This window comes from Dipodomys merriami, unplaced genomic scaffold, assembly GCF_024711535.1.
Source record: "Dipodomys merriami isolate MVZ:Mamm:240054 unplaced genomic scaffold, mDipMer1.0.p SCAF_5, whole genome shotgun sequence".
NCBI lineage: Eukaryota > Metazoa > Chordata > Mammalia > Rodentia > Heteromyidae > Dipodomys > Dipodomys merriami.
Genome location: NW_027206068.1, coordinates 79,810,153 through 79,837,482, shown reverse-complemented (window position 1 = coordinate 79,837,482; position 27,330 = coordinate 79,810,153). Strand labels below are relative to the sequence as shown.

At 43.0% G+C, this 27,330-nt stretch overlaps 1 protein-coding gene across 2 annotated transcripts in view; it reads left to right on the top strand.

Moving 5' to 3' along the window:
• Esyt2 (extended synaptotagmin 2) overlaps window positions 1-27,330 on the top strand; it is a 98,824-nt gene that overhangs the window by 18,249 nt on the left and 53,245 nt on the right. For both annotated transcript variants that reach the window (XM_069997209.1, XM_069997208.1), the window contains exons 2-6: window positions 8,350-8,391; window positions 9,588-9,722; window positions 14,197-14,273; window positions 19,010-19,082; window positions 19,264-19,353. In XM_069997209.1, the coding sequence (XP_069853310.1) occupies window positions 8,350-8,391; window positions 9,588-9,722; window positions 14,197-14,273; window positions 19,010-19,082; window positions 19,264-19,353 (417 nt within the window). The remainder of the gene's footprint in view (window positions 1-8,349; window positions 8,392-9,587; window positions 9,723-14,196; window positions 14,274-19,009; window positions 19,083-19,263; window positions 19,354-27,330) is intronic.

Here is a 27,330-nt window from a genome sequence, read left to right as displayed (position 1 = left end):
AAGAAAGTCATTCCTGTTATCTAACTTGTTTTATTCCAAATTGTATTGTTAACTTTTAGAGATGGGAAAATATTTACCCAGAAATTAAAAATTGACCATTTTACACATTTTTTGTTTTAGCCAGGTGTAACAGGAAGGACTAGAGTCCCCTGGGTCTGGATTTCATTTTTCCTAGTCTGTTTGTTAGAGCCATTGATCTTTCAAAGCCTTCTTGTGAACATTAAACAAGATATTGTATGTAGAGTTCCTGACTAAGCTTAAATGTTCTGATTTTGTATATTTGGTTTAGTTTTTCTAAACATACAACTTTGGTAATACCATTAAAATTAGAATATCAAATAGACCTTTGTTCTTTCAAACGATAAGGTTGGTTTCAACTCTTAATAGAAACATGAATAGCCTCACAATGATTATTTGTGGTTCACAGAGATAATAAATAGTAAACGTAAAAGTTGGTTATATAATTGGAACTGTAAAGGAGCTTTCAGTAACTTTTTCTCACTTGGACAATATGATTTGAATGAAATAATATGGGTTCACCCATTCCTGGTTAGCAATATGCTTCTCTTATCTAAGTATCTTTTTCTCTGATGTTTTTGCTACTTTAAATTCTGTTTTGTGCAACATGAGCAAATGTTTATGAATATGTATTAGTGAGAAGCAGATTTTACTTAGTGAACAGAATTTAAAATGTGGTAGCAGATATATTCTGTTCAAGTTTGATATATTCTAGTGAGAATATATCTTTAGCATTTGCACTAACAGCTTGCAAATTAAGCACCACAGAGCTAGTGGGTGGCTTGGGATGTTCCTGCAAATCACCTCAGGAACAGGCCTCTTGTGTGCCTGGTTCTCTGTTAGTTCCAGAGTGAATCAGTCACTGCAGAGAGTCTGTTTGCATGCTAACCTCACATATTTCTTGCCAGTACCTTGGATGTTCCCATGTGCCTTGTAGAATAAAGCCAGCCCTACTTAGCATGTCCAGATCACACTTGGAGTTTTTATATCCATTCCTCCATCTATAGTTCAGCCACACTGAAGTGTCTGTGGCTTAGTATGTTCTCTTCTCAGAGGGGTAACAATGTTCTACAGGAAATGTACTCATTACCTCGCTTATGTAACCATAATCCCTTTGTACATCATCTTTCCAATAAATTAAAATTAATTTTTAAAAAGCCAAGAAAAAGAATTTTCTCAAATCTCACTTTGAACACCATAGTTCACCTCTTGACACCAGATTGTGGAGCTGTATGTGTACCCTGCCCAGTTTTCTAGCGGAAACCAGTTCAGAGTCCAGTGACTCTCACACTACCTGGGACTAGTTCAGACAGCACAGGCTAACGACTAGGTTTGCTAAGAGTGCCTCTCCTCCAGGTGACAATTCCTGTAATAGGTTGCCACCCGTGCTCCTGATGAACCAGTTACAAATGTGGATATAGACAACCAGCCAGATGACTTGTCCATTGGGCGGGGCATGGGCAGGGTCACACAGTGTTGATACCCTTTTACAGACTCCTGATGTGCTCACTCCCCCATGGCCAACAGCCAAACTCTCCAAACCTGGTCCTTCTGCTTGGGTGGAGGCTTCGTTAAGTAGACATTGGTGATCATCTCATCCTCGGCTCCTGTCCTTTCCCCAGAGGTGGGAGGAGGGTGGCTGGCTGGAAGTTCAGTTCCTGCCCCCATCCTGAAGCTAGCCAGGAACCCAGCAGTACTCATCTGATTAGAACAAGAGATGGTCCTGTCACCTAGGAAATTCTGAGATTTAGGATCTTTGTATCAGAAATTCAGAGTCAAAGACTAATTTTAAGACAAAAGATTGTTCTAGCAACTGTATCCAGAAGGGTTTTGGAAGCTGTAAAGAAGTATGGGAAGCTGGGCCTGGGCACTGGGGCTCCATCCTTCCACCTCAACCCTCATGAGAGGCAGAGGTTGGGAGATGTGGTTCAAGGGCAGCTCAGGAAAGAAGGAGTTTGTGAGATTGCATCTCAGCCAATGGCTGGGCGTGGAGGCACAAACCTGTTACTCCAATCCAGAAAAGCACAATTGCTGAGCACAGCAACACACAACTGTCATCCTCATTGACTTGGTGAAACACAGACATTAGAGTTGAAGCTCAGGTTGTAACACAAGACCCACTTCAAAAAGTAATGAAGGCAAAGAGAGAGAGGCTGGAGACATGGCTTACGTGGTAGAGTACCTGCCTTGGAGTGTCCTGAGTTCAATCCCCAGTACCATACTCCCCATTCCCCCCAAACCCCCCAAAATGACAGGACAGATCTCAAGTATATACATATTTTCTTCTTCTGGACTGTCCGTGAACCTTCCAGGGGCAGGCACTGCTCCTCCCTCCCCACATGGGCCCTTCGGCTGGGACAGGAACAGACCCTAATTGCTGGATACATGGGTTCTTTAGGGAAGCAGCTAGCCCATGCCAAACAAGGATGGCTCTGTGAAGGAAATGCATTGTCTGAGGCTTGAGCTCACAAGCGTCAGAAGTTGTTCTTGTGCTACCTTGAGTGGACAGGCACAGTGGTTCTAACCAGATGTGCACTGGGGGGCCACCGTGGCATCAAGCATGACAGAGCCCCTGAAGTCAGTGTTGGAAAGGAGAAGCACTCAACTGCAGAGCACCCTGTGTGGTGACCCTCCCCCCAAAAAAGAAAGAATATAAAATGTGAAATTGTTAGGACCAGGTCAAAATTAAGAAGATAGGGTATTAGACCAAGGAAGAAGGAAATCTAACTAGGACACACAAGTCCCAGGTAACCTGAGGAACATAGGTACAGGCCCTGGGAATAGAACAAAACTGGTGTCAATAATGAACTTTACAACTTTGGGGGGGGGGCGGGGAGGATGGGAAGGGATGGGAAGGGGAAACAAAGGAGGAGGCTACAATGCTTGATAAGAAATGTACTCATTATCTTGCCCATGTAATTGTAACCCCTCTGTACAGTATTTTCACAATAAAAAATAAAAATTAAAAAAAAACATGAAAATAAAAAAAAAATAGAACAAAACTGGTCTGACAGTTACTGAAACTTGACCATTTGTATTAAGAATAGAGCCAAGCCTGGTGCTGGTGGCTCACTCCTGCTATCCTAGCTACTCAGAAGGCTGAGATCTGAGCATCATGGTTCAAAGCCAGCCTGGGCAAGAAAGTCCATGAGACTCTTATTTCCAATAAAACACACAGAAAACCGGAAGTGGCGCTGTGGCTCAAGTGGTAGAGTGCTCGCCTTGAGCTGAAGAGCTCAGGGACAGCACCCAGCCCCAGAGTTCAAGCCCCACGACCAACCAAAAAAAAAAAAAAAAAAAAGCAGGGCCAAATGTTAAATTTCAAAGATAAAGCCTTGAGTAGAGAGTCAGGCATCAGGATGTTTGCAAGCTCAGCCACCTTACTTTGCTTTGATGACTTTTGCCTTGGTTACCGGAATTGTAATGCTCATTTGTTCTGCTTTTGTAACTTGTTTGTCACCTGTGAGTGGCCCCCATGGGCCTTGCCTTTAAGTTCCCTGAGCTATTTGACCTCACCGCTGTTCTTCACTGTCTTGGTATAGTGAGGGCTAGTCACCATGGCTATTATTGATTCCTAGCCTGATTGACTGAGTGTTGGTGATTCCTTTCTTTAGCTGATCGTGGGTTTGTGTCCCACCGGCCCCAGGGAGATTGGGATACTTCACCTGTCCAGCCAGAAGGGCATTTGGTCAACACAGCTATGCTTTGTCCTTGAAACTTGACATAATCAAAAATTTTTAAAATTTTTCTTGCTAATAAAACTTGAAAACTTTTGTGTAATTATGTTCATACTGGAGCTTAACTTCAGGGCCTCAAGTTTGGTGCTTTACCACTTGAGCTACAGCTCCACTTCCAGCTTTTTGCTAGCTAATAATTGGTGATAGGAATCTCAGAGACGATCTAGCCTTGACTGGCTTTCAACCATAATCCTCAGCCTCTTTAGTTGCTAGGATTATAGGTGTGAGTCACCAGGGCCTGACTGGAATACTTTTGCTGTAGGAAAATCCTATTTCCAATGACTACCTCTTCTAGTGTAACTAAAGCCTGGTTTAATTATGATAACTCAATTTTCACTTAATTTTGTTTATTTTGAAAAAAAATAGTACATCTGTGTCAAAAACATTTTCCTCCCTTCCTTCCTTGTTTATTTTGGAGAAGGGCTCCAGTAAGAAGCTCAGACTGGCCTGTAATTCACAACCTTTCTGCCCCAGCCTCCCACTGCTTGGACTATGGGCATCTACCACCACATTCAGTGTGTGGTATTTTCTTCATTTGAATCTTCAATTACAAGAGTAATTTATGCTTCTCAAAAGGAATTCAGAAGTATAGACATAGTGGAAAAAGTGAAGCCTTGTTCTTTTTGTTACTAGTTTCAGTATATATTCTTGTACTCTTGTGCACTTACAGACATGATAACTTATATGTGTATTTACATACGTATATGTAGATTGTATGTGCAAACTATTTTAAGACTATATCATCTGTTCATCAGTTTTTATTTGTAGGGAAATTTGGCTCTATCTTACATTATCAGACATGGTACTTTCTCATGATTTTTGAAATCTTTTTTTTTTTTTTTTTTTTTTGTCAGTTGTGGGGCTTGAACTCTGGCCCTGGTCTCTGTCCCTGAGCTCTTCAGCTCAAGGCGAGGGCTCTACCAGTTGAGCCAATTCTGGTTTTCTGGTGGTTAATTGAAGATCAAAGTTTCATGGACTTTCCTGCCCAGGCTGGCTTTGAACCACAATCCTCAGATCTCAGCCTTCTCAGTAGCTAGGATGACGGGTGTGAGCCACCAGCACCTAGCTGAAGTCTTTTTTAGAAAATAGTACATTTGATAGTATTTGGAAACAGGAATTTTTTATAATATGGTGACTAAAACATTTAGGAATTATTACCATACTAGGTCAGGTAAGCTACAGATTTTGTGGGAAGTCTGGTAGAGATGGAAGGCCTGTGACTTTAAGGGAGACAGGAGTTGAGGATTCTGACCCTGATTCACTCAGAATGTTGCCGTGACTGGTGCAGATTTATGGGGAGTTAAGGTACTGTGGGCACCGGAGCAGTTTGGCTCTAGTGGTGTCACAAACAGGAAGTTGCCTGGACCTGCATCAAGCTGGCTCTAGGTCAGTGCTGGCAGCGTGTGTTGGAAAGATGAGAGGTTGGTGGAGAAGCTTACAAGGGATCCCTGTCAGCCGTGCTGCTGTGGCTAGACTCCACAGGAATGTGACAGACATGACATTTTAAAGAGTAAGCTGGGGAAAATGTTAGCACTCTGTGAAGATCAGCTTGAGGAAGTTGAACTATTCGATAAACAAGTAGGCGCTCCAGTCTTTGCTAAAGCAAATCGAAATGAAATTCTCATTTTCTAGAATTGTTTTGGCAGCTAAATTTAGTGTAGTTGGGAAGTCTGGAAAAGGAGAGGTCTTGAAGGGAAGTTGATGTAGACAGACATCAAAGAACAGGCAAGAGCATTCAGATGTTAGGTAGATACTTCAGAGATGCTATTTAGTATTTGCTATGAAATTACAGAAGGAGCACATGAAGAAGTTTTGGCTGTCACTAAATAGAAGGTGTATTTGTGTGTGTGTGTGTGTGTGTGTGTGTGTGTGTGTGTGTGTGTTTTCCTGTTTCCACCGTTGTTCATTGGGCTTAGAAGAAGGGGGGCAGTAAGGGAGACAGACAGCCTCTTAGTAAGTTGGGAGGGATCATGGCTGAATGTGTGGTATAATACTTTGCCCACCCTTTGTTGACATGACTTTTACAGGTTGAGGTCATTTACAGTAATATAAAGTAATGTCAGGAAGTGGCGCTGTAGCTCAAGTGGTAGAGCGCTCGCCTTGAGCTGAAGAGCTGAGGGACAGCACCCAGGCCCAGAGTTCAAGCCCCACGACCGACAAAAAACAAAAAACAAAACAAAACAAACAAACAAAAAAAAGAAATGTCATTGTACCAATTGCAGATGGATTTTGAAAAGTCTCACAAGTCCTCCAGTTATACACCCCAAATTTCCTCCTGTTCCTTACGGGAGAATATAATATTCTTGGGTCTCAGAAGCACCTCCCCAGAATTGAATGATCATCTCCAGTTCTCTTTCCACGACCCTTGCCCTTTTTTGAGTATTGTCGTTTCCAGCTCGTAAGCCGTTGTTTCAGTTAGAAAAGGTTTTTACCCTTCAGTGTTTTGTTTTCGAGTGGATCCAAATTAACTTAATTTAGGAACATTTTATTTCAGCTCATTCTAGCCTACCTATGGTTCAAGCAAATTAAGTACGTCATGTGATGTGGTGTGGTACAACAGAGTAATGCCTGCTTAAGCTTGCAGACAGAAGGGAACCCATGGTCCTGCCCATGCCACAGCAGCTGTGTGCTCCTCTGCTGAGGCTCGGGAGATAGTCATTGCAGGGCTTCTGTGAGCTGATGTGCTGTTACTTACGTCTGACTAAGGCCCCATCTTCTCAACCATGAGAGGTAGAACTGTTTCTCAGATGAACCTCCTTTTTTTTTTTTTGTTGGTCGTGGGGCCTGAACTCTGGGCCTGGGCGCTGTCCCTCAGCTCTTCAGCTCAAGGCAAGTGCTTTACCACTTGAGCCACAGCGCCGCCACTTCCCGTTTTCTAAGTGGTTTATTGGAGATAAGAGTCCGTCTCATGGCCTTTGCTGCCCTGGCTGGCTTTCAACCGTGATCCTCAGATCTCAGCCTCCTGAGTAGCTAGGAGGACAGGGGTGAGCCACCGGTGCCCTGCGAGCCTTTTTTATAGACTCTCTCCCCCATGAAAATAAGTTCGGCCTGTGAGCAAAATTAAGATGAATAGTCTTTGCCAGAGAACCAAGCAGACATACAGGTACAGAGAACAAAGAAAGGCTTATAGCTGGGAAATGGGGCTGGCAAGACTCCTTCTCACAAGGAAGAATGAGAAGTACCGCCTATGTCTAAGGTGACCTATATAACCTAGGAGGATTAGGAGGGGCTGAAAGGGGCTAGGAGGCGGAGACCTGGTATGGACCAATGGGCCAGGGGCTTCATCATGTTGGACTAGGATTTATGGCTGCTGTCCAAATAGTAGATAAGGGTCCTGCAGCTGCCCAGGCCTGAAAATCACTCCAAGGGGCTCTAGTTGCCTTCTATGGTGGCAGCTGCCCTAGAGAAGTGCCATCCCAAGGTAGAGGGGGCTGGAAGATGATTGCTTACTGGCTTTACTTCTGGGGCCTGGTGTTGCCTAGGAAAGGGGTGTGCTAAGCTGTGGAGAAGGGAAGGCGTGGACTAAGCTATGGGAAGGGAGCTCCTTTCGCTAACACTGCCTACCTTGGTTTTCTGTGTGGTCCAATTTAGCCTGCCTGGAGATGAGGTGAGGGTGTTGACTTGGGTTCTTTGTAGCTTAGGAAAATTACAGCCACCAAAACCTTCTCAGTCACCAGCACAAACTCCCGTCATCTGTTGTATCTCTACACCACAGTGTGTTCTCACAGCAGTGGTGTGCGTGCTCTTCTTTCTTTGAAAGCCCTCCTCTGCGGGTAGTTTTAATCTTAGCTCCAACAGAGAATTCCCCTCCCTACAATAGTTAGGTTTCTTTTAGCCTTTTAAATACTTCTTCAATCCACAGATGCTGCTCATAGAAAATTAAAATTATAGCTTGCATTTGGGAAAGTGCGGGAGACTGAGTGGAAAAGAGCCTCATGATGGGGCGGAGGAGGAGAGCAGAAGAGAATGGTAGTGTGTTGAGACTGGATTTCTAGGGGCTGGGAAGGTGGCTCAGTGATAGAGCGCTTGCCTTGCATGCCTGAGGCCCTAGGTTCGATTCCTCAGCACCACATAAGCAGAAAGAAAAAAAAGACTGGATTTCTAGAACGTAATGATGACATTGTTGATTATTCTTTTTATTTTTATTTTATTTTATTTTTTGGTCCGGTCGTGGGACCTGAACTCTGGGCCTGGGCGCTGTCCCTCAGCTCTTCAGCTCAAGGCTAGCACTCTACCATGAGCCACAGGACCACTTCCGGCTTTTTTTTCTTATGTGGTGCTGAGGAATCGAACCCAGGGCCTCGAGCATGCAAGGCAAGTGCTCTACCAAGGAAGAGGTCCATTTTGTGTATATTTCAGCTGCCTGGGGTTTTCCTTCTGGACCTTAGGAGGAAGAAAAGGCTCTGGTAGCTCTAAATTCCGGAATGTGCTGAGCCTGGTGCCCCACATTTTGGCTCCAGGGCATTAGAGCTGGGTGTTTTAAAAGAAACATGATGTAAACATAAGGCATACAATCAGAATACAAAATAGCCTGCAGGACATTTTATTTACAGTTGTCTGGCTTCAAGTCATGTATGCGCATTTTTTCTTTTAGGTTCATTTTCCAGACACTGAAAGAGCAGAATGGTTAAATAAGGTAAGATTAGAATACCATCTATCAGTGGGAATTAGATGAGAAACCATCTTTGCCTATTTGGGGATTTCACTGTGGCACCCTTTGAGTTCTTTCAAATGCGACAGAGGCTGACTTCTCAGTAGAAAACCCAATTGTAAGTGGTTTGTTACATTCCTTTCTAAGAGGAAGAGCTGTGTCATTAGGCTGAGAAAACATGGTGTGTTTGCATTGCATCACTACTGGCTTGTGTCTTCCTTCCTGAGTGGAGCGTGCTGAAGTCAATTTTACAGTGATCACAAGCAGAGCTAAGTAACTGTCAAAAAGCAGAACAACATACAATATTGTTATTAATGTTTTTTAATTGGTGTACTGGAATTGGGTCTGTTTACCTTGTATATTGTGCATCTGTAGATCTATATAGTGAATACCAGTCTAGATAGCACTTTGCAGCACTAGAAGCTTGTTGAAAAAATTTCAATATTAAGATATAGTTTTAAGATTTCTAGCAATGATAGGACACAAGAGCATATTGGCCAGTTTAGGAAATGGAATCTCTTAGATTCTTCTGCCCAGGCCGGCTTTGAACCAAAATCTTCCAGGTTTTAGCTTTCCCAATAATGAGGATTATAGTCTTGAGCCACTGATGCCTGGTTGTTGTGGTAAGTTTAGGTTAAACTTTAAAGTATACATAACAAGAAGACCATTTCCCCCTTCTTTTCTGTAGAAATGGATTTTTTTTTTCAGGTAAGGGGTAGGTTTATTCAGTAGACCTGCTGGGACCAGGCAAGGTTGGCACTCCACGCAGCTGGGAAAGGCTTAGGAAAGAGAGAGAGCTGGGAAAGAGAGAGGGGAAAGAGAGAGAAAAGAGTTGAGAAGAGCTAGACAAGAGCAGAGAGAGAGGTAGCCGAGTAAGAACAGCAGCACTCACGTGGTATTCAGGTAAGGGGTAGGTTTATTCATCCTTCCAGCTGGCACCAGGTCATCTTGGTCCTCCACGCGGTGGGGAAAGGCCTGGGAAAGAGAGCTGGGAGAGCTGGGAAAGAGAGAGAAAAGCTAGAAAAAAACAGAGAGAGAGCAGAGAGGAGAGAGCAGAGAGCAGAGAAAGCTAGAAAAGAGCCAGAAATGGATTTTAATAAACTACAGAATTACAATTTTTCATTGTGACTCCAGTGTTACTTTGAATTACAGTGATCAACATGAATTCTTTTTCCTTCCAGACTGTAAAACACATGTGGCCTTTTATTTGCCAATTTATAGAGAAGCTGTTTCGAGAAACCATAGAACCAGCTGTTCGGGGAGCAAATGCTCACCTCAGTACCTTCAGCTTTACAAAGGTGGACATGGGTTATCAGGTCAGTTACTTCTGTGTCCTTACTTATGCATATAGTAGGGTTGCTTTGGAAATATAAAAACATCTTAAACCACCCCAAATGCTGTGGAGGAAAGTGTTTACCAAGAAGAAACATACACGTTTTGTGTATGGTTCCTTTAGGGTCTGCCTCTGTATATTCTGGGCTGAATTTTCCTGCTTACAGGAAGTCTCCGTGTGCCCCACTCTGAGTGTGCTTTTGTGCTCAGTTCAACCTTCACATGTCTTTTTACTCCAGATCCTTCTGATAGAATTCAGTCTGACACATTTAAAGTGTGATCCAGTAGTTGCCAACAAAGTTAATTTATATTTACTCCTTTCAAGATGTTATAAAGTGGGCTGGGGAGGTGGCTCAGTGGTAGAGCGCTTGCCTTGCATGCCTGAGGCCCTGAGTTTGACTCCTCAGCACCACATAAAGCAGAAAAGAAAAAAACTGGAAGTGGCGCTGTGGCTCAAGTGGTAGAGTGCTAGCCTTGAGCTGAAGAGCTGAGGGACAGCGCCCAGGCCAGAGTTCAGGCCCCACGACCAGACCCCCCCCCCCCAAAAAAAAAAAAAAAGATGTTATAAAGTAATAGCTCATCGTACTGATCTTGGTTGAAGGATCTTATTCATTACATAGATGGAAGGAGATTTTATTGATGGGACTGTATTATGAAAAGGAAAATGTGGTGTCATTTCTAAGAAAAGCCACCTGTTAGATTTAAGTGACTCCATCATAGTAGGTTCCTTTTTCTGTGAGTTATGTTTCTTTTGAGACAAGGCCTTGCTGTGCAGCCTTGGCTGGCCACAGACTTGCAGTGTGCCTGCTTCAGCCTCCCAAGTGCTGGGGTTTATAGTAGCTCTCCTTTTATTTTTCAAGCCAGTTTTTATAAGAATTGTATGGCCTGCCCCAAGAATTAGCAACAGTTCATGATAACATGTTTTATATGCCTATAATAAAAACTCAGAGTTTGGTCCTACTTTAAACACATACACAGTTCGTACATCTCAGTGCACAAGGGAAACGTGGGCATCACTGAGCAGTAGGCAAGGTGGTAGCAGGAGTGGCTGAGGGAGTGTCTCTCGGGCGGCTCTGTGTATGTTCATCCCATGCGCCCCATGAAAGCTGACCTTGTTCATACTGAGAATATTGTCTCTGGGTGCAGTTCTTCTAAGTACTGTGTTTCCCATTGGAGGCTCATGGGGGCACTTCCCTGTATATCTAGCTGGTTCCTTTAGCTTTGAAGTCTCCACATTCAGGACATTCCTGAGGTGTGGCATCCTGTTCAGATGGCCAAATACTTGGACAGGATGTTGTGTGACCATGTAAAGTAATGCTTACTTTACTTTCCATATCCAAAAGTGACAGCAGCAATTGGGAATCACAACTCCAAGTTTAAATGCTATCAAGTACCTGGGCAGTATAAACTTTCTGGGCAGTATTGATGTTTTAGCTTCAGATAGCATTTTCTTTTCCTGCTTTACTCCCCCTTTTATATCCTTCAAAATGGTAAAAGTCTTTCTTTGCTGTGGAGCTGTACAAAAACTAAGGCTAAAGTATAGCATGCAAATCATAGTTTGTTGTCCCTTAATGGAAAGAATGCTGATGTTTGTAGAGATAGAAAATTTTAACTGCAACAGGGTTTATTTGGGGAAGAACGCAATGATATTCAGTTCTGTTGCATGTGCTTTGAGTTTTACACTCACTTAATGGACCCTTGGAGAACAGTGATTGCAGTGGAAGAGTCCTGCGTAGGACAAGTGGTTCTGGCACCATTGACCTTGTAATATCTGAGTTGCTATTCTCTGGCATAAAGTTCCTCCTGTTGTCTGTCCCCAGTCCCTCCTGCTGTTGGAAATGTACTCTCTCTCCTGAGCCCTGAACCCTCTTTCTCTGGGAAAAGAAGGGTGTCCATGAGAACAAAAATATGAAATCAGAAAACAGAACAAAATTACTGACAAAGGGCAAAACCTCTTGTTAAAAACCTCAAGCAAAGGCTGACTGCTGGTCAGCCGTAGCCTCTTCTCCATCCTTGCTAAAAAGCAATCGACCCTCTCTCCCTCATCCAGGTTTGCCAGGCTGGCAGCTGTGCAGAAGGCACCGACCACCTGGAGCTTCTGTATTAGTTGGAAGAGTACAATAAAAATAATTTCTATGTAGTGTCAATAGCATTGATAGGATCGTCATGCTGACCAAGTCAGGATTATGTTTTACTTATGCTCCTGTGACTCAAGGCTGTGTTTTTGCCATGTTTTGCTTCTGTAACTTGGCTTGCTTCCCTCAGAAGCAAGGCCTTAAGCCCACAGGTGACATCACCACTGTCCTCCAATTGAAGACCAGGGTCCCACTATGGGTGGCCATTGCAAATTATTACTATGATATTTACTATAAAGAGCAAATGAATTTAAAGGCCATATAACCATAACCAATGAAAATGTGCCAGACCTGCCTTGCATTGCTCGTCTGTGTAACGCTAGGTAACCTACCCCTATAAAACCCATCCTACCCGGAGCTCACGGCCCTTCTCCCACTTTGCTAGGAACCGGACCTGCGTTGCTGTAATAAAGTTCCTAGCTCCTTTAACTGGGTATCTTTGAGTCTCTTTTGGATCCGTGATATAATAACCTCTGACAAGTAGTCCCCGCCCTAGCAATCTACAGTTCTGTTTGTGCAACCTGCCTTGTCAGTGACAGGGCAGTGATCTTGGTTGTGCTGCTTTTTGACCTAAAATGGCATTTTACATGGAGGAGGTGAATGTGTTGGCCAAAGTAAGGGTAGTCAGTCTGAGCTGCCCCAGTTTCACTGACCCAGAGAGCTGGTTGAGTTTCTGAGTGATTACTTGCTTTTAGATATCTTAGCTAGAATCATGAGGGAAACTCCTGGAACCTGGGTGGTAAGAAAGGTGCAGATTCCCAGTGAAGTTTACATGCAGTTTTGTAGCTCTGTCAGAGACCGGGACACCCAGCCTGTCATCTGTACTCTGAAGGGTTCTCCTCATATCTAGTTCTAGTGCTACTAGGAACGTAAAGAACTTTCTTCAAAGCTGTCCCATATTTATAAATGAGAAGAAGGTTTGAAGGCCCTTGAGATATATGTTACAAATCTACCTTTTGTGTTTATGGAGTTATTTCCTTTACCATGTATTAATGTTTGAAGCTGGCCTGAGCAGGGGTCTGTGAAACTCTCATCTCTAATCAATCACCAAGAAACCTTCAAGTGATATAGTGCTAGCCTCGAGTAAAAAAGGTCATGGACAGTATTCAGGCCCTGGATTCAAGCTTCAAGCCTCAAGCCCCAGGAGAGAGAGAGAGAGAGAGAGAGAGAGAGAGAGAGAGAGAGAGAGAGATAGACAGACAGACAGAGACAGAGACAGAGACACACAGACACACAGACACACACACACACACACACACACACACACACACACACACACACACACACACACTTACTTCATATACAATTTGTCTTTTTTCTTTCTGAGACACGGTCTCTATATAGCCTAGGTTGACTCAAACTCAACGATCCTCCTGATTTTGTCTCCTTAGTGTTGGAAATTACAGTCATATCCAACTTTCCAACTTGTCTTTCTTTCTTTCTTTCTTTCTTTCTTTCTTTCTTTCTTTCTTTCTTTCTTTCTTTCTTTCTTTCTTTCTTTCTTTCTCTCTCTCTCTCTTTGTGTCTCTGTCTCTGTCTCTGTCTCTCTCTCTCTCTTGCTCATGGGGCCTGAACTCTGGGCCTGGGCACTGTCCCTTAGCTCTTCAGCTCAAGGCTAGCGCTCTACCACTTGAGCTACAGCTCCACTTCTGGCTTTTTCTGCTTATGTAGTGCTGAGGAATTGAACCCAGGGCCTCATGCACATGAGGCAAGCACTCTACCACCTTCCCAGCCTCTTGTCTTTCCTTACTTCAAAAGCCTCGTTTTTATGAAAATCTCAAGTGAAAAGTTTTGATACATAAATAAAAAATAAAGGAAAGTTATGTTTTAAATAATGTAGTGAAGATGGAATAGAGTAAAAGGGTCAGAGTTAATGGAAAGAAATGAGATTGTAGGATTTAGAAACGGACTGGGGGTGTAGCTGTGATAAAGGCCAGCTGTAAGCAATAAGCCAAGCTAACGCACAAGACTCAGTTCAAGCCTTGGTACTAGATGGGGGGAGAGGGGGAAGGAAGGGAGAGACAACAATATCTAATGTTGATTGAGTACTACATGACAGGCAGTATACTTGATACTTTACATTTATTGTGTCATTTAACTTCCCAAGAATTTAATGAGGTGGGTGCCCTTGTTGTTTTTATATCACAGGGGAAGAACCTGTGAAACAGAGGCTAAATAACTTCTTGAAGGCCAAACAGAATGTTCTGAAAGTCGAACATTAATTCCTGTAGTATGCTGCTAATCCTTTTTCTTGTTACCTCTTTGTTATATTGTTTTTTAAGAAAAATTCTTGTTTTTTAAAATAAGTTACTTCTTATTTCAGCCCCTTAGGGTCAATGGTGTTAAGGTATATACTGAAAATGTAGACAAAAGACAAATTATTCTGGACCTTCAAATTAGGTAAGTTTTTATTTGCATTATATTTTGCCATGGTTAATGACAAAGAATGTCACTTAGCTATTCCCATAGGTAGAAGATATGATGGAACATGCTTCTTACTGTTCTTTTTGGGAATTTAAATTTTCTAGTATATCAAAATTTTATTCACCTTCTGAATTTTAGTTCCTAACAGCCTAGGTAACTGTCATTCATAAAATGTGTCAAAGAAATTGAATATACTATAAGAAAAGAAAGAAAGCTAAACACAACTAATATCCCTTATGAACTTTATGCAAAAATTGTAAACACTACATCAGTAAACTAAACTCAGCAGCATATTAAATTGGTTATACACCACAAAGTAGAATTTATTCCTAGAATGTAAAGATACTTAAACATATGAAAATCAGTCAGTATAATACACCACATTAACAGAAAGGAGGTTAATTATATAATTGTCTCACTTGAGGCAAAAACACGGAATTTTATGTTAAAAACAAATGTGTTATCTAGAGCAGATAGCCAGAAAAGGAAATAAACGACACTCAAATGGGAAAGGGATAGGGAAAGTTTCTCTGTTCATAAAGATATAGTCTGCTATGTAGAAATCTCTATGGGTAGGTAAAAACCAGGGGATCATGATTCAAGACCAGCTATCATAAAAAGAGGTTTGTAAACCTTCATCTTTAATGGTTGGGAGCAGTGGCATGCACCTGTCATCCCCAGAAACATCAGGAAGTACAAAGAGGACCACAACCCAGACTGACTGTACCTTGAAAATACCCAAGGCAGAAAGGGCCTGGAGGTATGGCTCAGATGGTAGAGTACCTGCCTAGTCAGCACTAGAACTCAGGATCAGTTCTCAGTAGGTGTGGGGAGAAGGAGAGGGAGGGAAGAATGCTAAGAAGGAAATCCTAAAGATTCCAAAAAAGACCTATTAGAACTAGTAAATGAATTCAGCAACATAGAAGTAGACAAAGTCTGCACACAAAAATCAATTGCATTTTTGTACACTAATAAACAGTGAACCAATAAACAATTGAAACTAAGGATACCATTCCACATTTAATAGAATTAATATAAAAGTCTTAGGAATAAACTTAACTAAGCTTGTAAAAGACTTGTACAATGAAAACTAGAAAACATTACTGAAGGAAATTAAAAACAGTACATATAAATGCTCTATGTTAATGAATTGCATACCTTAATATTGTTAAAATGTCAGTATTACCCAAAGCTATCTGACTTAGTGCAGTCTCCATAATCATAAATCTGAGCTATAAGTTAATAGAATAGACAACTTTTAAAATAACATATATAAACTAAGCAGCTATTAAAAATGGACAAAACATTTGGCAAGATCTTTCTTCAATGAAGGTATACAAGTGATCACTACACACATAAAAAGATACTCAACGCAAAATCATTAGGAAAATGTAAACCACTTCATTCACATTAGTGTAACTACCAACAAACCAGAGAGGAAATGGACATTGGACAACTTGAGTACTCTTGGTGGGAATTTAAAATGGTTTAGCTGAAAACACTGTAGCAGTTTCCCCTAAAACCGTAAAAATACAATTACCATGAGATCCAGCAATTCCACTTCTGTTTGTATTGACTTAGTCCTTTCTGTTGCTGCAGCAGATTATCTGAGACTGTGTGGTCCGTAAAGAATAGAAGTGTATTTCAGCGCACAATGCTGGAGGTGGGATCTTTAAGATCAGGTGGCTACATTGGGTCTTTTGCTGCTTCAGCTCAGGTGCAAACTGGAAAGCCTAGGTTGGGTATGGGCCAAAGGAGTGAGAATATGCAATCTAGATTTGCTTTATAAAACCCATTCTCCAGGTAACTAAGAGGGACACGTGCAAAAAAGACATTAATACATCCATAAGATCTTTCCCAGAATTCAGTCCTACCTCCCAGCACTGTGGTACTGAAAAGCTAAGGTTCTTTTGGAAGACCCACTCAGGCCGCATTATAAATATGCCCAAAATACTTGGAAGCAGAGGCTGGACAGTTACCTTTTCACCACTGTTCCAATATCATCACAGTCATGTATGGCATCACTGCCTTTGTTCAGTGGTGGGCTGCGCGCATGACAGTGGTCCATCATTATTTCCTTGCCTAGAACATTGTAGCCATTGAGGTTTAGGTAGGTATACTCTACGATGGTCACACAGTGACCAAATTCTCAGATTTGTTGCTGTTACATCATACATGACTTTAATTTATAGTAGCTGAAAGCAACTCAGGTGTCCCAAGACAAGGTCCCGGGGTATATGGTGTACACTACATCATACACCTTGGTATCGACAGTCATTACTCAGCCAGTCACATGCTACGTGGTTAATCCTTGAGGACATTGGTTTAACTGAAATAAGTCAGAACAAAAAGACAGGGACTGTATGAATCTACTTGTAGTCCCTTGAGTAATTAAAGTCGTGAAGGCAGAAAGCAGAGCAGTGAGCATCAGTGACCTTAGGAGGAATGAGCAGTCAGTTGGTAATGGATACAGAATTTTTGTTTGCAAGATGTGAAAGTTCTCGAGATGAGTGGTGCTGGTGGTTGTGTGGCATTATGTGTGTATATAATAACACTAAGCCATATACTTCAAAATGATCAAAATAGTGAAGTTTATGTTACATGTAGCTTCACATATCTTTTAAATTGTCTTTTGAAGAATTTACCAAAATGATGCTAATAGAAATGAACTCCCAAGAAATGGAAACAAGATGTTTCTTATTATACTGTTTGTATTTATTTCTGTTTTCTTTCTTTTTTCCTTTGGTTTATTACCTTTTGTCATTATTTTCGATTTTTGTACCCTTTGTCTTATATATGTTTATCTGATTTGGGAAGGAGAAGGGCAAGGGGAAATCACAGAAACAATGGGATAAAGGGTGAACCAATTCAGCAGTGATGTTCACTAAACACTGTTGAAAAAGAGCTTTACAATTTGCGGGTTGGGGTGGGGGGGGTAGAGTGGGGAGGGGGTAAAGTGGGAGGAAGTGAAGGAGGGTGTAACTTTAAAAAGAATGTATTCATTACCTGACTTATGTAACTGTAACCCTTCTGTATATCTCCTTTACAATAAAATTGAAATAAAGTAATTTAGCTAGGTGCCGGTGGCTCACGCCTGTCATCCTAGCTACTGAGGAGGCTGAGATCTGAGGATGGCAGTTCAAAGCCAGCCCGGGCAGGAAAGTTCATGAGACTCTTATCTCCAATAAACCACCAGAAAACTGGAAGTGTTGCTGTGGTTTAAGTGTGCTCGCCTTGATCTGAGGAGCTGAGGGACAGCGCCCAGGCTCAAAGTTCAAGCCCCGTGACCAACAACAACAAACAAAGAATTTACCATGGACTGGGTCTATCATAATAAAAGTAGCTTTCCTTGTTTCTTATTCTTGTTCTTTTTTTTTTTTTTTTTTGTCAGTCATGGGGCTTGAATTCTGTGTCTGGGAACTGTCACTCAACACTTCAGTTCAAGGCTAGCAGTCTACCACTTGAGCCACAGCGCCACTTCTGGTTTTCTTGTGGTTAATTGGAGATAAGAGTCTCACAGACTGATCCTCAGATCTCATCCTCCTGAGTAGCTAGGATTACAAGTGTGAGCCACCGGCATCTAGCTGCTTTTTGTTTATTTGTTTTAGCAGGGTTTTTTTTTTTGGTCCGGTCGTGGGGCCTGAACTTTGGGCCTGGGCGCTGTCCCTCAGCTCTTCAGCTCAAGGCTAGCGCTCTACCACTTGAGCCACAGCGCCACTCCGGCTTTTTTCTTTTTTGCTTATGTGGTGCTGAGGAATGGAACCCAGGGCCTCAGGCATGCAAGGCGGGCGCTCTACCACTGAGCCACCTTCCCAGCCCTGCATTGGTTATTTTCTTTTTTTTTTTTTTTTTTTTTGGTCGGTCGTGGGGCTTGAACTCTGGGCCTGGGCGCTGTCCCTCAGCTCTTCAGCTCAAGGCGAGCGCTCTACCACTTGAGCTACAGCGCCACTTCCGGTTTTCTGGTGGTTTATTGGAGATAGGAGTCTCGCGGTCTTTCCTGCCCGGGCTGGCTTTGAACCGCGATCCTCAGATCTCAGCCTCCTGAGTAGCTAGGATTACAGGCGTGAGCCACCAGCGCCCGGCTGCATTGGTTATTTTCAAGAGAGGGTCTTGCTGTATGTTCCGGTTGGTCTGGGCTGCACTGTTCCTACCTGTGCTTCTCCATGCTGCCACACCTGGCCAGCCACTGCAGCCAGCTGCTGAGCAGGACATAGTCCTCCCCGCTCATCTTACCTTAGATCCCCTAATAGTCACTCTCCCAGTAGCTGGGATTGCAGGCTGGAACCACTGCATCTGGCTAAACCTGAACGTCGTGTGTGTGTGTGTGTGTGTGTGTGTGTGTGTGTGTGTGTGTGTGTGTGTGTGTGTGTGTGTGTGTGTGTGTGTGTGTGTGTGTGTGTGCACAAGTGCACAAAGCGTGCACATGTGTGTTAGTACTGGGGCTTGAACCCAGGGCCTCAGGCACTGCCCAAACTTCTTTTGCTCAAAGCTACTGCTCTACCACTTGAGCCACCATCTACTTTTGGTGTTTTGGTGGTTAATTGGAGATAGGAGTATCACAGATTTCCCTGCACAGGCTCCTCAGATGTCAGCTTCTTAGTAGCTAGGATTACAGGTGTGAGCCACTGGGGCCCAGCAGCTATAGTTTTTAACCAGTGATTAAGAAAAGACTTCCACTTACTTCGTGTAATGCAGAATTTTTTCTGTGTTAGTTTTGTAGGAAATTGTGAGATTGATTTGGAGATCAAACGATACTTTTGTAGAGCTGGTGTGAAAAGTATACAGGTAAGTTTGTCAGATTTTCAGCTTTAAGTTCTCCAAGTTGTATCAGAAGAAAACTGTGAAGTTTGTACTTCCTTAGTAGGTTTTGGAAGTAAGTTTGTCTTTATGGTCGTAGAAACATGAAGTCAGGTGCGTGACCCTGTAGAACTGTGTTCTCTGACTTGCTCTGCTTTCCTGAGGGCAGGTCCATGGGACGATGCGTGTGATCCTGGAGCCGCTCATCGGAGACATGCCCTTGGTGGGAGCTTTGTCCATCTTCTTCCTTAGAAAACCTGTAAGTCCCTGTTTACCTCGTGTTTATCTACCATTTGTAACAAGACCAATATAGACAACAGAAAGACAAAATTATACCCGTTTCCCCTTTCCAGTGCACGTGGATTTTCTATTGCTCTTCACCTTCACGGAGGCTTCTCCCTCCTTTCCCCACCCTTTCCTCCTCCACTCCCCCACTTCTTCCTCCTCGGTCCTGGAGTTTGAGCTCAGGCCTCCCACTTGCCAGAGAGGGACTATGTCACTTAAGCCATGCCTCTACCCTTTTTTGCTTTAGTGATCTTTAAGATAGGGTTGTGCATTTTTTGCCAATGTCTGACCCAGGATCATGATACTATTTTTTTTTTTTTTTTTTTTTGGGTCCAGTCGTGGGGCCTGAACTCTGGGCCTGGGCGCTGTCCCTCAGCTCTTCAGCTCAAGGCTAGCGCTCTACCACTTTAGCCACAGCGCCACTTCCGGCTTTTTTCTTTTTGTTTATGAGGTGCTGAGGAATCGAACCTAGGGCCTCAGGCATGCAAGGCAAGCGCTCTACCACTGAGCCACCTTCCCAGACCTGATACTATTACTCTTACCTGTGCTTCCGCATGGCTGGATCATAGACGTGACCTACCAGGCCTGACCTGTTGGTTGAGATGGATGTATTGCTAAGTTTTTGCCCAGGCTGTCTTTGAACTATGACCTTCCTAATCTTTGCTTCCTGAGTAACTGGGATTAAAGGTGTGCCTAATCATATCTAGCTCTGAAAAAAAAGTTTTTAAAAAAGTATAAGCTCACCTTTGATTCAGCACCTATCACTGAGTATAATTTTAAGATATTTGCTGAATTAATTCTCATGTGCCTAAAGCTAAATAATGCTTCCCATTACTGCTCATGAACTAAGATCATGTGAGCTCTCCCACTGAGTCCAACGGCCTTTTAGATACGTTTCCCTCCCTTTCTGTGGTTGAGTTTGATGAAGTACACATATAGCTTTGTGTAGTGTGTTTTTAAAAGACATAAAAGTTCTTTTTATTGACTTAACACTTGGATAAGCCGTATATTATTGTTAGATATACATTTTTTTTTTTTGGGTCCGGTCGTGGGGCCTGAACTCTGGGCCTGGGCGCTGTCCCTCAGCTCTTCAGCTCAAGGCTAGCGCTCTGCCACTTGAGCCACAGCACAACTTCCGGCTTTTTTTTTTCTGCTTATGTGGTGCTGAGGAATGGAACCCAGGACCTCAGGCATGCAAGGCAAGCGCTCTACCACTGAGCCACCTTCCCAGCCCCTACATTTTTTTGTTGTTATCAGTAGTTAGTACTTACTACTCATTATTAGCACTAAAACAAGGTAACAAAGCAGTTTGTTATTCCTGTCAGAGTCATTCCTTCTAACCTGGGTTCTTATAGCCTCCAACTGGCATTAGCTTTAGTGGAGGGACTAGGGAAAACTGACCCTGCTGGTGTTGTCTTGTCCTTACAGAAAAGGTCACGATGATGTCAAGAGCATCTCTGGTCTCCACCACTGCTCTTGTGAAGTTCTGAAGGCACTGAGAAAAATGTCAGGCCCAGTTATCTCTTCCTCTTGACCTACTCCTTCTGAGAATGACATCTTTTCTTTCTTTTTTTCTTTTTCAAAAAATTTTTTATTGTGATTAAGTGGTTACAGAATTTCCCATATTTCACAGTATTGTGGGATAGTGATGCTTAGTTAAAGTCACAAACACATCCTCACTTTCATGGGGCAAATTGTCTTTCATGGTTTATCATCTTTATGAGTTCTGTGAGCTTTGCAATACAGTTATCTCTTCCACATTGGGTGATATGTACATTTCTTTTGTTTTGCATAGCACCAGCTGTTCCCTCTTTCCCACTTGTTCCCTCCCTCCCATCGCTGCCATTGAGTTGCTTAGTTCATTTTGATCAATGTCCAGTCCCGCTGTTGTATGTTTTTCCATGATTCCCTCTAGTTCTGTGTCATCCTCCTGGTTTCCCTCTGGTATGCACATATATACCATACATGTGATCAGCAGCATGGGGTTATTTAGTAGTGATTCAACCAGATAAGTGGAAGTCTTTTGTTTCTTAATTAAGTCTTGTTAATTTTGTCATATTACCTTACATTTTGGATTTAACATACTTATCAGGGAGACCATGTGCCATTTGTCTCTGCTCTTGGCTTACCTCGCTCAACATGATTTCTTCTAGCTCCATCCATTTCCCTGCAAATGCCATCATTTTGTCCTTTCTAATGGCTGCATAATAGTCAATTGTGTACAGATAGCACAATTTTTGGATCCGGAGAATGCCATCTTAAGACTTTTTGATTCTTTATATTTCCTGCTGGAAATCTTGGTCCTTTGGACCAAGAACCTTTAGTAAGCTATTGAACCACAGAAACCACACAGAGTTTAGTGAGTGTTGCATCTGGTGGTATATAGGTAACCCTAGACAAGTCCCTGGGGAAGGCCTTTGACATCATGTATAACTTAACATGAGTATGTTTGTGTGATTTGTGCATTTGGTTGTTAAAATGTGGGTTTATCTAAGCCCAACCAACTGTGGTGTGAGAAGTACTTTTTCTGGGTAAAACATGAGAGGAGGGGCTGGGAAGGTGGCTCGGTGGTAGAGCGCTTGCCTTGCATGCATGAGGCCCTGGGTTCAATTCCTCATCACCACATAAGAGAAAAATCCAGAAGTGGCGCCTGTGGCTCCAGTGGTAGAGCGCTAGCCTTGAGCTGAAGAGCTGAGGGGCAGCACCCAGGCCCAGAGTTCAGGCCCCACAACCGGACCCAAAAAACAAAAAACAAAAAACATGAGAGGATCTGTGTTCTCACTGTCTGTTAAGGTAGGGTTTTTACTCTTGATGGCTTATTGCTTAAATAATAGTCTTATTTTGAATGCATTTTAAGTACTTTGGGCATGGTAAAACCAAAGGCAATTGGAAGTGCTAGCTGTGTGTATCCAGTGGTAGTGCACTAACCTAGCAAGCATGAGGGCCTGAATTCAAACTAGTCTCACTTTTCCCCACAAGGATGAAAAGGGATCTCTGTCAGATTTTACTTTGTTAAAACTTTTTGAGCAATAAAAGATTTAAAACGAGTATTGTAAGAAACTGACTTCATTTATGACTATTAAGAAACTAATCTTTTAACAACTTCGCTAAATATTTTTTTAGTTTACCATCATTGACTAGGGACTTTAAAAAAAAACTTTTTTGTGATGGTACTGGGGCTTGAACTCAGGGTCTCACTTGTTCAGTTTTCCTGGTCATGGCTGGTGCTCTACCGCTTGAGCAATGTCTCTAGCCAGTCATTACTGGTTAATTGGAGATGGAGTTTCACAGGCTTTAAAATGCAGGCAGATATTCTTCAGGTCTCACTTGTGAGTAGATAGGGTTACAGGCCTGAGCCACTGGTGTCCTACAGGCTAGGAATTTTTTTTTTTTTTTTTTTTTTTTTTTTTTGGCCAGTCCCGGGGCTTGAACTTAGGGTCTGGGTACTGTCCCTGAGCCTCAAATTTTGCTCAGGGCTAGCACTCTATCACTGGAGCCACAATACCACTGGCTTTTTCTATTTATGTGGTCCTGAGGAGTTGAACCCAGGACTTTGTGCATGCTAAGTAAACACTACCACTAAGCCACATTCCCAGCCCATTATTCTAAATAATTTAAAGAAAGGGTTGGGTGTGTTTGTTTTGTTGTTGTTTATGGCCTGGAATGTAACAGAACTTTAGTTTGGCTCTTCCACAGGTAATTTACTTATAAACAGCAGTATAGCATTCATTTCAAGTGCATTCTTAGTGCCCAGAAGAAAAGGATGAGGCCGAAAAGTTCAGAATTATTCATTTCCTTATATGGTGAGTAAAGCTACTGCCAGCACTTCAGAAGGAATTTTTCAGTTACTTTTAACTGGAAAATATGAGAGTAGATTTACTGTTAGTTGCCAACTAAACTTTCCTGACACTGGTGAGAAATATAACTGACAGGGTTTTTAATTTCATTATTTTTTACTGTTGAGGTGATTCAGAAGTAGAGTACAGAGGCCTGTCTAAAACCTTTATACATTTTGATGCTTGCTGATTTGTTTAGGTTTGTTTTGATACTGCAATGCTTTGTAGTGCTTATGAAAAGAACACCAAGAATTCTCGAAGTGATTAACTTTTGGAGCCTGTGGGAAGTCACGCTTGGTACTGCTACTGCATTGCCCAACTCTTGGTTCTTTCTTTCCTGCTATGTGCTTGGCACAACTTACTACATTTTTCTATGCTTTAATTTTCCTATGTATAACAAGTTTTCCTGTCTTTAACGAGAAGTGTAAAGATTACATATCAATATATAAAAAAACTTATTTAGTATTTAGTAACTAGTACATGGTGAATATTTCTTTTTTTGGGAGGGGGTCTTGAACTCTGCGCCTGGGCACTGTCCCTCAGCTCTTCAGCTCAAGGCAAGTGCTCTACCACTTGAGCCACAGTGCCACTTCTAGAGATAAAAGTCTCATAGACTCTTCTCCCCAGGCTGGCTTTGAACCACAGTCCTCAGATCTCAGCCTCCTGAGTAGCTAGGATTACAGGCATGAGCCACCGACGCTTGGCCCATAGTGATTTTTTTTTTGGGGGGGGGGATCAGTTGTGGGGCCTGAACTCTGGGTCTGGGCACTGTCCCTCAGCTCTTCAGCTCAAAGCTAACGCTCTACCACTTGTGCCATAGCACCACTTCTGGCTTTTTCTGCTTATGTGGTGCTGATGAATCCAACCCAGGGCCTCATGGATGCAAGGCAAGCACTCTACCACTGAGCCACCTTCCCAGCCCCATAGTGAATTTTTTAAACAAGGTTTTTATAAATACTTTGCTACATATAGGTTTAGTGTTCTAGCAAGGTCCTGTCACTAGGGTGAACACAGTAGGGTAAAGAGGAAAGTACAGATAAATGTACAGAGAAAGTATATACAGAAAGTGTTAGGTAAATTAAATTGGCCGCCGAAAAATGAGAGAGCAGCAGGTGGTATTCAGGCAAGGAAAGGTTTATTTTCGAGATTCAGGCTGTGTCTGTTCAAGTTGGAAGCCTAGGCAGAAAGGATTAAAAAAAAAAAAAAAAAGTCAAGTCAAGCCAAGGCTTATCAAGGCCAGGGGCAGGAGAAGGTGTGTCCACACCCATGTGGACATGAGTGTGTGTGTGGGGGGAGATTGCCTCCCAGTGTGCCAGTTACCTAGGTGACGGAGGTAGTGGGGGGAGACTTAACAATAGGAGGGAGGAGTCTGATCCACCTTCCCAGGGTGGACCTCACAGAAAGTATGTACCTTCTGAACACACACAAATGTATAGAAACATACAGGAAAATGGGGTGTAACTACATAGTAGAGCTTTTGCTTAGCATGTACCAAAGTCTGAGTTTCCATTCCCAGCAATGCCTTGAGGGAAGGGGAGGTGGGAAGGAGAAAGGGAAAGGGGAGGCAGGGAAGCAAATTCTGGTAAGAGCCAGAAGGAACTTCACTTTTTTTTTTTTTTGGTCGGTCATGGGGCTTGAACAGGGCGCTGTCCCTGTGCTCTTCAGCTCAAAGTGAGCGCTCTACCACTTGAGCTACAGTGCCAGTTCTGGTTTCCTAGTGGTTTATTGGAAATAAGAGTCTCCCGGACTTTCCTGCCCTGGCTGGCTTTAAACCGCATCCTCAGCTCTCAGCCTCCTGAGTAGCTAGGATTACAGGCCTGAGCCACTGGCACCCGGCGGAACTTCACTCTTAACTGGTAGCTGTTGGATATGCCCTTGGCATATCCAGGGTGCTGTCTTTTAAGTGTGTGCAGGTTACGCTTTGTAAATATCAGCGGTTTTTCCCAGAGCTCCTTCCAGGGCTGGAAGTGTGGTTCAGCAGTTCAATGTCTGCCTAGCAAGAGCAAGTTCCTGGATTCAAATTACAACCCCACGGAATCAGAACTTCTTGTGTAGATATACCAGGGCTGCTCCCGCTGGACTCATCTTTAGGGATTTTTCCAGTCAAGCAAAGAGGGACGGCTTCTGGGGTTTGCTGAACCACAAATTTCGTTTGTCAAAAAATAGTATATTTCTTTTAGAGTCACTGTGAGGAGAACTTAAACTCTGGGAGCTTAGGATTTCAGAAATTCACATGTTTTTTGTTGTCATTGGTGCCTTCCCCCACACCTTATACTAGCTTTTTAATTCATTGCATTGTACTTCATAGGCTCTACCACTTGAACCATGCCTCCAATATTTTTGCTTTAGTTATTTTTGTCTTAAATTTTTATATTTTCCTACTGTGACTAGACTCGAGCCATGATCTTCCTGTCTATTCCTCTTGTATAGTTATGAACATAGGAATATGTCACCATGCCCAGCTTAATTCTTTGAAATGGAGGTTTCAATAACTTTTTGCCCAGGCTAAACATAATCCTTCAATTTCTGCCTCCTGAGTAGTTAGTTGCTACTACAGTTGTGAGCTACTGTGCCTAGGAGATTCAAGTGGTAAGCAAAGCAAGTGACCAAGGAAAGTTTTTAACTATAAAAACTGTGCTGTCATTGTCCCGTGAAACTTCCTCAGGAGACTCAATTTGAGTCTCAGAAACAATTTGGAGCCAGGAGCACACAACTGCCTGAAATTTTGCTCCAGTACTTTGTTGTTGTTGTTTGTGTGATTTTTTTTTCTCTTTCAAGAATAGCTTAGATTCTGTAGTCTACATGTCAAGGAGTGTGCCTGCAGCCCTCCATAGATCAGAAGCCTGTATCTAGAGCTTTGCAGACTCAGACCACACTTGAAATAACTTCAGAACTGTGGGGTTATTTAACTTGCTAAGTTTTCTTGAGTTTCTTGGATCTGTTATTGGATGTCTTTTCCATTTTGGACAGTCATCCCTTGGTGGTCGTGGTTCATCCGGGGTCCCAAGATGTTGCTCTCTCTCTGTCTCTCCTCCCATGTTCCATGGCTGTGGTGGATAGACTGGCCCAGGACCTTAGCCAGCCACACGCCAACGGGCCTCTCCTCTAGCTACAGTGGGTCCTCCCTGTGCTGGAAGGGGGGAGGAGCAGCTGCCCTTGCAGAAAGTGCACTCCCCTGCCTGACAAAATGCCACAAGCACAGTGGAGGTGTGCACCCATACTGTGCCTTTGGCATGGTCATCTCCCCTCCTCCGAAAGCCCCACTCCCGCCTTTCCTCTTCTGGAGCTGTTTGCAAGGAAGTGTCTCAGGCTGGTGAGTGGAGACCGCAGAGCTTGTACACCACCAAGAGTGGTGCTCTTCTGTTTCCTCCACCTCAGTGAGTGCTGGCTGTCCTGAGACCTGAACACATAAGAAAAAACATTCTTGGAATTGTACTGCCAGCCCACATCTAAATCAGAACCACTAGGGAAAAACTTACTCGGTTTGCTTTATTTCTTTAAATTTAGAAAGGTTGTATTTTAGTAAAACAAGATTCAAGTAGGGAGAAATGGAGAACAGTGCAACATCATTGCTCCCCATGCAGGAACGAGAGTGTAAGGCCCCCAGTTTGCATTTAGCAGACGTCCCGGGCAACGTCCCGGGGCTCTGCCCTGCAGTGTAAGTGCTCAGTGGTCAGTCGCTCCTTTCACCCATCTGTTTTCTTCCACTTATTAGACAGTGCATCTGGGAACAGCAGAAAAGGCACCTGATTTTCGTGACATTTATTGTTCCAGGTAAAACATTAACTTGGACCACATTCACATTCTGCTTCTACCAGAGCTGGAGATGATGTCCAGTGCTTGGAAATTCATGTTTCATTCACTCCTCAGTTTCCTAAAATAGAGATTTGAGTCATCCCGAGGCCCTGGTCTCCGCTGTCCCAGCAAAGGGGGGTGGGGGGAGAGGATAGCTAATTTTAGTTGTTTTTCCAAAGTGCTGCACTGATCTATTCCTCCTGGCAGTTTCTCCCTGGTGTGTGTGTGTGTGTGTGTGTGTGTGTGTGTGTGTGTGTGTGTGTGTGTGTGTGTGTGTGTGTGTGTGTGTGTGTGTGTGTGTGTGTGTGTGTGTGTGTGTG